General features: G+C 38.2%; 1 protein-coding gene across 1 annotated transcript in view; it reads left to right on the forward strand.

The window, feature by feature from the left end:
* The window catches only part of DHX15 (DEAH-box helicase 15), a 45,615-nt gene extending 33,683 nt beyond the window's left edge, over window positions 1-11,932 (forward strand). The window contains exons 11-14 of the mRNA XM_058837089.1: window positions 127-249; window positions 2,411-2,601; window positions 9,974-10,143; window positions 11,366-11,932. Of these exons, the coding sequence (XP_058693072.1) occupies window positions 127-249; window positions 2,411-2,601; window positions 9,974-10,143; window positions 11,366-11,483 (602 nt within the window). The 3' untranslated portion in view covers window positions 11,484-11,932. The remainder of the gene's footprint in view (window positions 1-126; window positions 250-2,410; window positions 2,602-9,973; window positions 10,144-11,365) is intronic.
* The last annotated feature ends 821 nt before the right edge of the window (window positions 11,933-12,753 follow it).

A 12,753-nucleotide genomic window follows, 5' to 3' on the forward strand; every position in this document is an offset into this window, starting at 1 on the left:
GTTGGAGGCCATCCTGCCCTGCCCTATGCTCTGTGAACTGACCTAGCTAGGCCTTGTTCCTCTATCTGTGAATGCGTGACTCATCGATATGGGCGTTTGTGTTGGGCCCATACCAACCTTGTTTAGTCCCACAGTGTTTTGTTCGCCCCACGGAAGCAAAGAAAGCAGCAGATGAAGCCAAGATGAGGTTTGCCCACATAGATGGAGATCATTTGACGTTGCTGAATGTCTACCATGCTTTCAAGCAAAGTAAGTCTGTGTCTGTTTTAGTAAAATTATTTGTTATGCTTTGTGCTGCCAACTTCTGGGTTTCTGGGTTCCAAGGACACTTGAAAGGCTTGGGTTTTGTTTTTTAAGTGCTACTTTCCTTTGGGGGTCAAACAAAACCAAAAAACTACCCAAGCAATCTCATAATAAACTGATGAGCATGCAAACAAGCCAGGCTTCTAAATCAATGCCGGGTAACCTTGGACAGAAGGAAGCAAGTATTCCTGTAATTAAGAAATATTGGAAGTTTATCTAACATTAATTATAAAAAAGTCTGCACAATTGCTTAGTGATTTTTCAGGGAGAGCAGTGCAGAAAAAACTGTGAATTTGGAAAAGGTTATGTTCCTAGAACAAAAACCTTTTTAATCCTAACTTCTTAGTGTAGTTAGGGATTCTGTAACAATGCTTTGGAATAGACTGAGAGGCAAAGGGATGATGCATCAAGAAGAACTAATGTAGAACTATGGGATACGTATGTTTCAATTATATAATTTCTGTGGATGGAATTTAGAGAAAATATATCCTCTTCAACACAGCTGAAGTCTATTTTAGCAGCTTAAAGAAGATGAGAATGAGCAAGTGAAGTTAAGAGTTCTCTTGGAAAATGAGAAAGTGACCCACTTTTTAAAACAGTGACATATATTGGTGGCAAATAAAAAGACTTACGAACTCTCAGCAATGTAAACTTAAGTGCTCCAGTTATACTTTCCTGTTAGAAAACAAAAAACAAGCGGTCTTTTTACCTGAGTAAAAAGAAATACAGCTTAATGCCTCTTTCTGTTACAGGTTTGATTTAGAAATTTTGTATTGAAACCTTCTAACAGTGTCACTATGTGACAGCCCAAAATAAGTGCAAAAGTACAAACAAATGCATTCAGTTTACAATATGAACAATAGCTGAGAAACTTTCATTAAACATCTGTAAATTGAAGACATGCTGCCTGTTTTTTTCCCGTTAACTTTTTCATTAATAGGATCCAGAACATCTGGTGGGCAATTTTTGCATGTTTCTGGAAACTATTGCTTTAATACTCAGGTTACTGAGGGATGGAATTATTTCAGGAATCATCTTGTGAAATTGTGGATTGACTTTTGGGATCAGAAGACAAAATGCTGTTACTGTTTGTAGATCTAGAACAATATAAAAGATCTGTAGGTTATCTATGATACATAGTTCAGTTGGCTCAAAAAGTAGTATGCTCTGATACTGTGCAGTAGAATAATAACTGTACAACAGCTTCATTCATATTTAATTCAAAATATATTCTGTAAAACAAAGTGCAAGAAGTTGGATTTGCCTCAACTTCCATAACCATCATTCTTTTCAGTGCAAATTAAGAAGAGTTTTCTTTCCTAGAGTTACCTAAGTTTTAATTTTTAAGGCTGGATTTGTTTGATTATTAAACTGACAAAAATTAGACAAGCTTTACTTGAAAAGTCAGAGAATTGCTAGGGAGAACTGGGTTTCTTGATTTTGAACATGCAGGTATTTATACTGACAGAATGGCTGAGGTTTGCTGTTCCATCAGATTTCTCAGAGCTATCAGCAGTAGGAACATTTAGAGTACAGAGTTCTGTTACAGTGGCTGTATTTTACTAGTCGCATTTAATGAAACTCCTGTGAGGTGTGTTACACTTACAGCAGACTGTTTGTATAGCTCTTAACTGTTACTTGAGTGCTTAATTTAAGTAGGGTTTCATTTCTCAAATGCAGTGTAATTACATACAGGTTTCTTATGTGTTCATTGCATGCTGCAGTTAAAGGCTGTGAGCAGTGTTCCTGATATCATGTTATGTTTTACATGTCAGGTTTGGAAGATGATTTTTCTAGTTGAAGGATGGGATTTTTTAAGTCCAAATTTTATTGGTATGGTATTTCAGTAAAATAGCAGTGGTTGTGTTTATGTTGTATTGTTGAGGGGAAAAAAACCCTGCTTTTCCTTCTGTCCTGACCATGTGCTTCCTGAGTGGAAAAGTTTTGACAACTTACCTAGTGCAAGAAATCAACTGAATAAACCAAGAGCTGTTACCATGTATAAAAATCTGTGGATATTTTTTTCTGGTTCATCTGACTGATGAATCAGTTAGTTGCTATTTTATTTACTTGTTCTAATTTTGATTCATGTTTTCTTATGTTGCAGATCATGAATCGGTTCAGTGGTGTTATGACAACTTCATTAACTACAGGTCCCTGATGTCTGCAGACAATGTACGCCAACAGCTGTCACGAATCATGGATAGATTTAATCTGCCTCGTAGAAGCACAGATTTTACCAGCCGAGACTATTACATCAACATAAGAAAGGCATTAGTTACTGGGTATTTCATGCAGGTATGTGTGTATTCTCATAGAGAAATTAGTGTTTATGTGACTCATAATGTAAGTACCATTGTTACAATTTACTAAAGCATAATAAATGTTACTTAAAATCACAGGTGGCTAACTATATTGCCCTGTAGTCTTTGTCAGGTTGCTAGGTGATGACTCAAGCAGCACATTCTTTAGTCAAATAGAAAGAAAGTTGTAGGCAGTCTTACTAGTGTATGAAAATCTCGTTTCTGGCATGACCATTCATGGACTAGAACTACATATTCTACAGTTACTTTGAAATGTTTTATGTAAAGTTATTTGTAATCTGATACCAAAAGGGGAAGTATAGTATATAAATATGAAAAATGTGATCTTTACAGAGAGTATTTTCTTTCATATATTTTTCCATATTTATATTTTACTTTTCAATTACATGAGTCAGATACTGAGCACTTCTGTGATCTTGAGATGTATACTATTTGAAATGCATTTGCCACTTGAGCCAGGATGCTATGGAAGCCAGTCTCCACTGCTGCTACCTGCATACTTTGCATTTCATGCAGGTTAAGCATGCCCCAGACTAGAATGGGGTAGGCTGCTCGGGGTTTTGGTGTTTTTTGTTTGTTTAGGTTTGTTTTTTTTTGGGTTTATTTTTTGTTTGTTTGTGGGGTTTGTTTTTTTGGGGGGCGGTTTGTTTGGGGTTGGATTTTTTCCCCCTTAGTCCCATCCTGCTGTGTTTTTTCTCTTCAGCATTCATCCTTAGGACTGCTGGAGTCTCTGGTAGCTCTTGCAAATACAAATTGTGAATCTTCCTCGCCATTGACTCTGGGCTGTTGTGATAATGCTTTTCATATCAAAAAAAGCATTTGACACATCTCTGTTAGAGCCTAATACCTTGCTTCGGGAGAGCACAATCTTGCTATCTTTAAGAGGCTGACCAGTTCCCATGGAATTTCCTAATTTTTCCCTTGGGGTGCACTCTCGTGATGTTTAAACAAAAACATTTGCCAGTCAGTGCTGTGCAGGTGAAGATGGCATGGGCCTGACAAGCACTGCACTTACACTCACAAACTGGGGCACAAACTTGGGCACCCTGTCCTTAAACTGCCCCTGCCAAGTGCTGTCTCCAGGGCTCAGCCAGCCAGTCTGCAGCAGAAACATGTTCCTGGGTTTTCAGAATACAGAAATATCAATGTCAGCAACTGCATTTCACTGTAATGCAAATGGGAGATTAAGGCTGTTGGCTGCTTTTAAATAATTAAGTGGTTCTAAAGCCTTACTTGCTGTAACCTTTCAGACACGTAGGCTGTAAGTGAGTTCAGTCCTTGAATTTGGAACATGTTTTCTGCCTATTTTTTGGCAAAAGCTTTAGAACACATTCCCACCTACACCTTTAATTCTGTAAATGTTTTGAAAGACAAAGAATAGTTCTGCCCAGCATTCCATTTTGGGCCCCAGGCAGATCTGAGTGCCACAGCTGCACTTTTGTTTGGCACTATACCCCATGCCTTCTTTCACTTAATTGGACCTGTGGAGGGGCCATGTACTTGGGAGTTAGTGTGCTCTCAGTTTGCTTTATGTTACTTAGTGGAACTCTTCCTCTAATTGGAGTGTCCCTATTAGAAAACACCTATTTCCATGCATGGGGAGCTGTACCAGTGTTGGTGCAAGTAGATTTTTTTGTCTCTGTGTCTTAGGAGTTAAAGATCTGACTTAGTATTCTTGCTGTGGCTTGTGCAGATGAAAATTAAAGCCTATCCAGAAGTCTCCTTGGGCTTACATGGTCAGTAGGTTGTTTACTGCCTCACTCACCCAAAATGCCTAGTTGAATTTTTGGAGTGTATAAGAGGTTACTATAGCAGACATGTTGAAACTATTTGGAGTGGAAGCCATTTTAGCCATTACTCTTCTTCAAAGTGTTTTAGTCTGTTTTAGTTTGAGTTTCTTCAGCTCTTTAAACCTCCATGATGTAGTGTAGTACCTATTTGACCTTGACTCTGAACCTTCTATGATGAGTTCCATGTTGCTTTAAGAAACCTTCAGTAGAAAAATTTTAAATACTCAGATGTTATTTACCAGCAGCTGAAGTACTTAAAATTGTAGTCTGTATACACGTTACACCCTCTCTGATCTAATACTCAGGCTGTAGCATTTGGGGGCTCTTGTTTAGAAAACCTTAGTAACAAAAGGCATACATCATCCTTTGTCCTCTTAGTACAGAACATGTGTGGAATTCCAAGTGTGGGCACTTGATAAATGTGTGCATGTACTGTAGACAGCTTCTGCATGTAAAGTACTGAGGTCTGTGGATAACACATGGCAGAAGTTGATCCGTTAAACTTCCCAAATTTAAAAAGGCAGTGTGAAGTGGAAAAAGCAGTAGCAGCTATTGACTTGAAATACTTCTCATTTGTTGCATTGTTAATACTTTGGTAATTGTGTATTGTCCTAAAGCCAGTCACAAAATTTCACTGTAGTTTTCTGTACTAATCAAGACCTGTGGTTTAGGTCAGACAGTATAGGCTTGCACTGACTATTGTATTGCTACTGGTTATGTAATTAGTATTAAGTACTGTGTGTTTACCTGCCTTCAGTTGTGTGTCAGAGACAGATAATTGTGGAATTTCTGCTGGTGATGAATCATCTCTTCACCCTTCATATTTTAAATGTAAATTTGAATTCCAATAAATCTGCCATAGACAAGTAAAGTGAATAGTAAAATAATTTAAAACTGTCTACAGTTCTGTATATAGTAGAACTTCTGGAAAGATAGATATTGATAAGAAGTTAAATGTATTTTAAAATTTTTGTGCTTTGTCTCAGATTTCTTCTAGTTCTTATAATGCAAAACTTATCTTAAAAACTTCCTGTATCACACATCAGACTATGCAAAGGATATGTGAGATACAGCAAGAGGTGATCCTTGTAAAAAGAGTACTGATTTTTCAATTATTTGTTCTGAACATAGGCTGCCTTAGAAAGGGAGGGGAATTGGCATATTGTACAACTGTAATACATTTGTAATTCAGTAATAAAGTTCCAGAACTAAGTGTAGATTATTTCTCCTACTTCTGTTAAGTAACTAAGCATACTTCATAGAAAAATCTAAATAGGATAAATACTGTAGCTTAGTGTTAGCTGGGGATCAAAGTAATTCACAAGAATAGGTAACCCCTTAATGGAGGCTTATCCCTGATATCCATTGAAAACTAAGCTTGGAATCTTTTAAAGTGTTAATAGTAGCTGAAGTAACTGTGTTTAAGCAAAAAAAGAGTTACACTACAGAAAGTAAGCTAAGGAAACAAATGGGAAAACGCAAGCAAATGACAGAATATCTTAAAGATGGGTCATCTTCCTCTTAGGGATTTTGTTTTTTATCAGTTATTATAAGTAACCTAGGTTTTTATCATTGTATTTTCAATCTGGTATTGAAGACAGAACAAGAACTGATACTTGAAAATTTAAATCAGAATTTAAAGGTGGAAGCAAGTCTTGTGTTTTCAAATCAAAGAATGGGTTGGGTTGGAAGTGACCACAGTTGCATTATCTTGTCCGCCTCCCTGCTCAGAGTCATCCTAGAGAACACAGCACAGGATTGTGTTCAGACAGTTCTGGAATATCTCTAGTGAGAGAAACCACAAACTCTGGACAGGCTCTCCCAGTGCTCTGTCACTGCACAGTAAAGAAGTTCTTCATGTGCAAGTGGAACTTCAGTCCATTTCTGTCTGTTGCTTCTTGTCCTATTGCTTGGCGCCACGAGAAGAGCCTGGCTCCTTCCCCCTGCCACCCTGTCTTCAGATACTGATAGGCACTGGTGAGGTGCCTCTTTTCGAGGCTGAACAGGCTCAGCTCCCTCAGCCTTTCCTCATAACAGTGATTCTTCAGTCCTTTCATCATCTTTATAGCCCTTCTGTGGACTTGCTCCTGGATCTCCCTTGTACTTAGGAGCCCAGATCTGAAGACTTCAGATGGACCTAACTATGGCTGAGTAGAGGGGCAGGATCAGCTCCCTCATCCTCCTGTCAATGTTCTTCCTAATGCACCCTGGGGTACATTGGCCCTCCTGGCTAGAAAGGTATAGGGATCAAGCTTGGAAACTTTCTTGGGAGATGTGACTTAGCCAAACACAAGCTGTATATATCATGGTCACTACTGAGGATAAACTTAAATGACCAATACTGTACAGGAAGTAAGACATCAGATGATTTGCCTTCTAATTAAAATCTCATTCCTGATGCTCCTTGGTCTTTGGTGCTTACTGCTTGTATGGAATTATGTGTATTTTGAAGTCTTTACATAATCAGGCTCCTACAATAATGGAATGGTAATAAAATAAACCTATGACACAAAGGTGGTCACTGGTGCATACAATAGTATTAATTTTGCTCTTTAAAAATGCGGAAGAGTGGTGTAAAACTCTTCAATAAATTCAGAAACATTCTTGTCTGTGCTGCAAGGAGAAATTTTGGAAATCCAGGAAACTGCCAGGGTTCCTTTGTTGCATGCTAACATTCTTTTGTCAGAGAGAACAAGGACCAGTCATTTCTCTAAACTGTCTGTCAAGACTAGCATGCCACAATGTATAGCATTCAATGTAAAAGGGCTGGATCTTGTGATACTACTCTTGCTTTTGACCTTTCCAAGTGCATTTGGATTTAGTGTTAATGTGTGATTGAAGACCCCTGACTTTACCCTCTAGATTCAATGACATGATAGCAAATAAGTAAAAACAAGCATACTTAAAATTTCAGAAGAGGATGTGTAATTCTTAGTAAAGTTGTGATGAGAACTTGGAAGTGAAACATTTTCCTCTGGTGGTGTGTGCCACTGTTTCCATTTGGGTTTGTCATATTCATAAAAATACTATAATTACCTGTAAATCATGAGCCATGTGGGCTTTCTGGGGCTGCAGAGCAATCTGTTGCAGCGATGGACTGGCTTGGCACTTGCCTATTCTTTTAGAGTCATGTTCAGATAGCCTAATTCTTTGGTGATCTCAGGGTCCAGGTATTTTCTGTAGTATCTTGCCTGCTATCGCTACTCATCAAAAAATGAACCCACTTCCTAGACATACTTGCTGTGATCCTGTGGTTTCTGCAGAAACTCATGCTCGCTGTACTCTGAAGAACATCACAGAATGGCTGAGGTGAAGGGCCCTCTGGAGGACCTGGTCCAACTGCCCCTGTATTTACAGGCACTGGTATTGCTTGTGGGCCAGGGTTTCAGAGGAGTGATACAAGCTGTCACCCATTTGTCCTTGTTTGCTCCCTTATGTCAACCTTGCTGTCTGCCTGCACCATTCTAAATTCTTCTAGCTCAGTGACCTGGCAGGCCACTTACAGAGTGGAAGCAAGAATGGGCTTGGTCAGCTGTGCTGGAATAGTCCAGACCAGGATTGAGCAGGAAAATGCAGCAGCTGGCAGATCATTGTGGCTTGCTCTGGAGCCGTAGCTTCACTGTGTAGTTCCCCAGATAGTTGCCATCACCGACCCTGAAATTCTTTACCAAGGTGTGTGCCAACAAGCACACTCTGTAGAAACATTTAAAGAGGACAAATACTGCAGCTCAGCACTGAAGCCAGTTAAGGATTGAAGTAACCACCTAGAGGTGGCTTTTCCCTGATATCAATGGTCTAAGGAAACATTTGCTTTGTTTCTTTGGGGATTCTTCTGATTCCTGTCCTTCCCTGGAAATTAAGAGCTAACTGTATGTTTCCATAGCATTTATTTTCCTTTGAGTATGCTTCAGAATTATACAAAGTCAATAAGAAGCATAACTCTGCCATTACAAATTACATGGAAAAGAAATTGTATTTGGGAAAGGTAGAGTATGTCTTTTAATACATATGGGTGCGACTGAGGTGCTGAAGGTAAATTGTATTGAATTCAACAGCACACTTTACTAGAATGAAACCTAAATAATGCATTGTTCTGTCCTTTTCTAGGAAGAACTAGAACAGGTAAAACAGATACTTTGGTATGCATGTATACTTTTGATCTGAAAAATAAAATTGATTTTAAACAAAACTTCTTTGAAAAAAATCATCCCACAGCAAGGTGTGCTATGCTTGTGCTAGGCCTGTGACAGATGAGTGTCTAGTTTGGTTTGCACCTACACTGCTATTTAATATTGTATATATAGATGCTATTTTATGTATGTATATACAGATGTTGTATTGAGTTAAATAAAATTAGGCCTAAATCATTGCAGAGAGTTTGCTGTTAATCTTCATGTAAAGGAACCTCTTTTGATTTCCCAGCCTGGAAATGTTATCTCTCAAATCTTGTGTGACAAAATTTGCAAACTATTGAAATACTTTGTTCTTCTCCTAAAACATGTTCTGGATATTAGTGTCATAACATTTTAAAGAGAAGCACACTCTAAGTAATTTCTTAGTAAAGAGATACTCTGGCTTAAAACTGGAGGAGGTAGCTATTGCTTTAGAAGGCCTGGCGTTTTAACGTAATAGGTGGAATTTGCTCTTGACTAGGCAAAAAAAAAAAGGTGAAATATACCTAGGAATTCAAGAAAACAAGGAAGTATACAGTCTATATTAAAGGAAAACAGCTAATGATTTTACTAAAAATGTATTTTTGTTGTCTTTCAGCCACTGCCCAGCCTATTTAATCTTTTTACTCTGTGTGTGTATATATATAAAATGAGATGAGGTTATTTTCAATTACTGGTATCAGAGGGTTAATTTTAGAAACTTGTTCTGTGAGATTAGCTGTTCGTTCAGAGGATATCATTCTAAGGATAACTGTCTGCTTTACCAAATCTTAATGAGCTAGGTATCGGAGCATCTTGGCAAGGCAGGCATTATACCCTTTCATGGAGCAAGAGGCTTAGTCAGAGGGAGGTTAATTGATTTTCACCAAGGTCACAGCACAAGTGTGTTGCTGAACCTATATTTTCCAGCTCTGAATCTCATGCTGTAGTGAGACCTCTCTCATAAAAGGATAACATTGTGGCTGACTGGTCCCACAGTGGCTAGTGCAAATGAAATGCTTGAAGCAGATGTCTGTAGTAGACCACAGCTGACTTCGTGTTACGTTGCAAACCTGTCCAGTATATAGTCCCTTCTAGTACTTTGTGTTTGCATTGCTGCTGTTCTAATAATGATTATTCTCTTTGGGTGACAATTATTTTTGTATGTTGTTTGAATTGTGTATTAGAATATATACACTTACCATGGTAGTTAGCAAAAACATCTGGCATCTTGGTTGTATCTATAAAAAAACCATGAATACTTGAAGTGGTCAAGTAATGTGCCAAATTTAGATGAGGTTTAAAAGTTGGGTTAGTATGTTTTGTATAGAACACTTAACAATCAGCTTGAAATTGCTTCATTTAAAAATTGCCTGTGTTAATGAAAAAATGTCTTTTTATTTAGGTGGCACATTTGGAGCGAACAGGGCATTACTTAACAGTGAAAGATAACCAGGTGGTGCAGTTGCATCCCTCCACTGTTCTTGATCACAAACCAGAATGGGTGCTGTATAACGAATTTGTCCTTACAACAAAGAATTACATCCGGACATGTACAGACATCAAGCCTGAATGGTAAGCCAGAGTCTTGTAACAGTCATGATCTACTGTAGAGTTCTTTGGGGTTTTTTTCCCTTTTTTTAAGTTGAGGCAATTCTTTTCACTTTTCCAGAAGCTAGTTTTACAAAAATGGTTTGAGGAATGGCAATGGTATGGGCTTGAGATCTTGTAGATGACTGAAGGTTTTCTTTGTGGGTACTTGTGCCTGTTGATGGATTTTGTGTTCAGACCTCTGATGCCTGGACTCTGTGTGCAGTGCGCAGCTTCACTTAGAAGCAGTTACTTTAGTAAGCCTGGAGCTGCTTGGAGTTGTGAGGCTTGGGGGTATGTCCTAGCACCCACTTGAACAATTAACCTGTTAGGAGATACCAGTACTTCAGTATTACTGCTTCTGTTCTCAAGATCTAGGATGACTTCTGTCTGACTTTTTCAGAAGACTCTGAATAGCATTTCATGCTTTCTTAAAATTCTAAGGAATAAGGTGATAATAGTGGTAAACCTTGCCAAGTCATGATATTTATTCACCAACTTAAGTATATCAAGGTAATCAGAAGCCTGAATCTCTGGAGACAAGCAGAGATCTGAAGCATCTTGCCTGTCTTTAAAGTTGTACCTTAACTACCAGGTTGTAGTAAGCTCTGGGGACATGGGAAGCTTTTCAGTTGCTGTAATGTGATTTTATTGTTGGGCAAGAAGAGTTTAAAGATTCATAAGTTGGAAAACAGAGCATATATATTTATATTGTCTGTAGTATCTTAATGGAAAATGTGTTTGAATCCCTGCTTAGAAATCTTGTTCCAACAGACACTGTCTAACCTAAAGCAGGATTCTATGGCCTTGGTTGTATTTTTAAGTTTAAAACAGCTAAGGCTGAACTGTACTCTAGACAAAAGTGGATGCTTGCATAGACTTCTGTGGGTGACGGACTCTGACATTAAGCAGAGGCTCTGGCTATGTGGGTTACCATGGCAGGTACTGAAGCAGCAGCAAGAGTCTGTAAGGGGCACATGGCCAGACAGGAGCATCTCATGAAAGTTGGGTGTGTGCTTTTTGCTTTGGACCTGGACACTTGCTCAGGATGGCACTGCCGTTTTAAATGTGTGTGAATTTCAGTTAGTCTTAGAATTAAGAATGAGCTGAAAATAATGGATAACCTTTGTTTCCTTCAGTTGTAGAATTCATGTAAGATGCATCTTAAAGTTTGAGTATCAATAACAAGCTTTTCCTTTTTTGACAGGCTGGTGAAAATTGCCCCTCAATATTATGACATGAGCAATTTTCCACAGTGTGAAGCAAAGAGACAGTTGGATCGCATCATTGCCAAACTTCAGTCCAAGGAATACTCACAGTACTGAATTTGTGCTTTGAACTGAAGTTATTCAGAGGACAGCTTTAAGAGATGAAAGGATTCAAAGTTCAAGTTGTGCTCTTCACTTTGGTTCAATAATGGCCTTTATTTGAAAGCTTTTTAATTTTTCTTTACAGTAAATATTCCATTCTGATTTCATAAATTAAACATTTATGCCTCCCTTTTGTGTTGACACTGTAGCTCATACTGGAAAAGCTAATCAATGTTTTGCAGTTTATTGAAAGTAGTTCTATATATAACAATGTTATAAGCATTTCTTTAGAAATGGTTGAAAATGCTTCTAAAAAATGTGATTATCGACCATGGTATGCATGATCGTTGTAATTGTTGACATTCCTTTTAGAAGTTGTGAAATGTTACAACTTGTGCTTCTGTAGACACAATCTTCGGCTTCAGTACAAGGGTACTGACTTCAATAAAGTCTATTTATACTAATTTTGTGCCACAGTATGTCAGTATTTCTATTGTTTTGATTGAAGTATGAGATTCCCATTTAGTCTCTCATTAAACTGCTGTTCGATTGACATGGCAGTAGTTTAATATTTTAATATCAAAAGTACAGATGTTTAAGCAGCACAATGATGATATAATACAATGCATACAATGCTGATCCCTTGCAAACTTGTTAAAATTACTAATGAAAACTCAAAATGCATGCAGATGTGTTAGGAGGATGCTTTCTTCCAACATAGCCCTAAATATTTTTCAGACAGAACTGTAGTAGTGTGTCCTAAAAAGTGAAGTGTGTGTGGCCAGGTAGAAATTGTCCTGCTTGGACAATGATAAGGTACTGTTTAGGATCAACACAAACAATAGCCTAAGTGACACTGTAGATCAAATCACTCTGCACCGTTGTAATTTTGTAGTGATTTTTTGTGAAATATGATTTGACAGCATAATCCCATGAGGAATTTACAGTAAAATTTGATCACAGGGCTGGAGTACAGGCTGAGAAAGTTGGTATTGTTCAGCCTGGAGAAAAGGAGACCTTATTGTGGCCTTAAAATACCTTCAGAGATTTTAGAAGAATGAGTGAGGATTTTTACCAGGGCCTGTGGTAAAAACTTTTACCAGTGACAGGACAAGGGGCAGTGGTTTTACTCTGGCAGAGTGTGGATTGAGATTGGACATAAGGAAGAAATTTGTCACTGTGAAGGTGGTGAGGCACTGGAACAGAGTGTGCAGGGAAGTTGTAGATGCCAAATCCCTGGAGTGTTCCAGGTCAAGTGGGATGGGGCTTTGAGCAGCCTGCTCTA

The sequence above is a fragment of the Poecile atricapillus genome, chromosome 4, assembly GCF_030490865.1.
Source record: "Poecile atricapillus isolate bPoeAtr1 chromosome 4, bPoeAtr1.hap1, whole genome shotgun sequence".
In the NCBI taxonomy this organism is placed as follows: Eukaryota; Metazoa; Chordata; class Aves; order Passeriformes; family Paridae; genus Poecile; species Poecile atricapillus.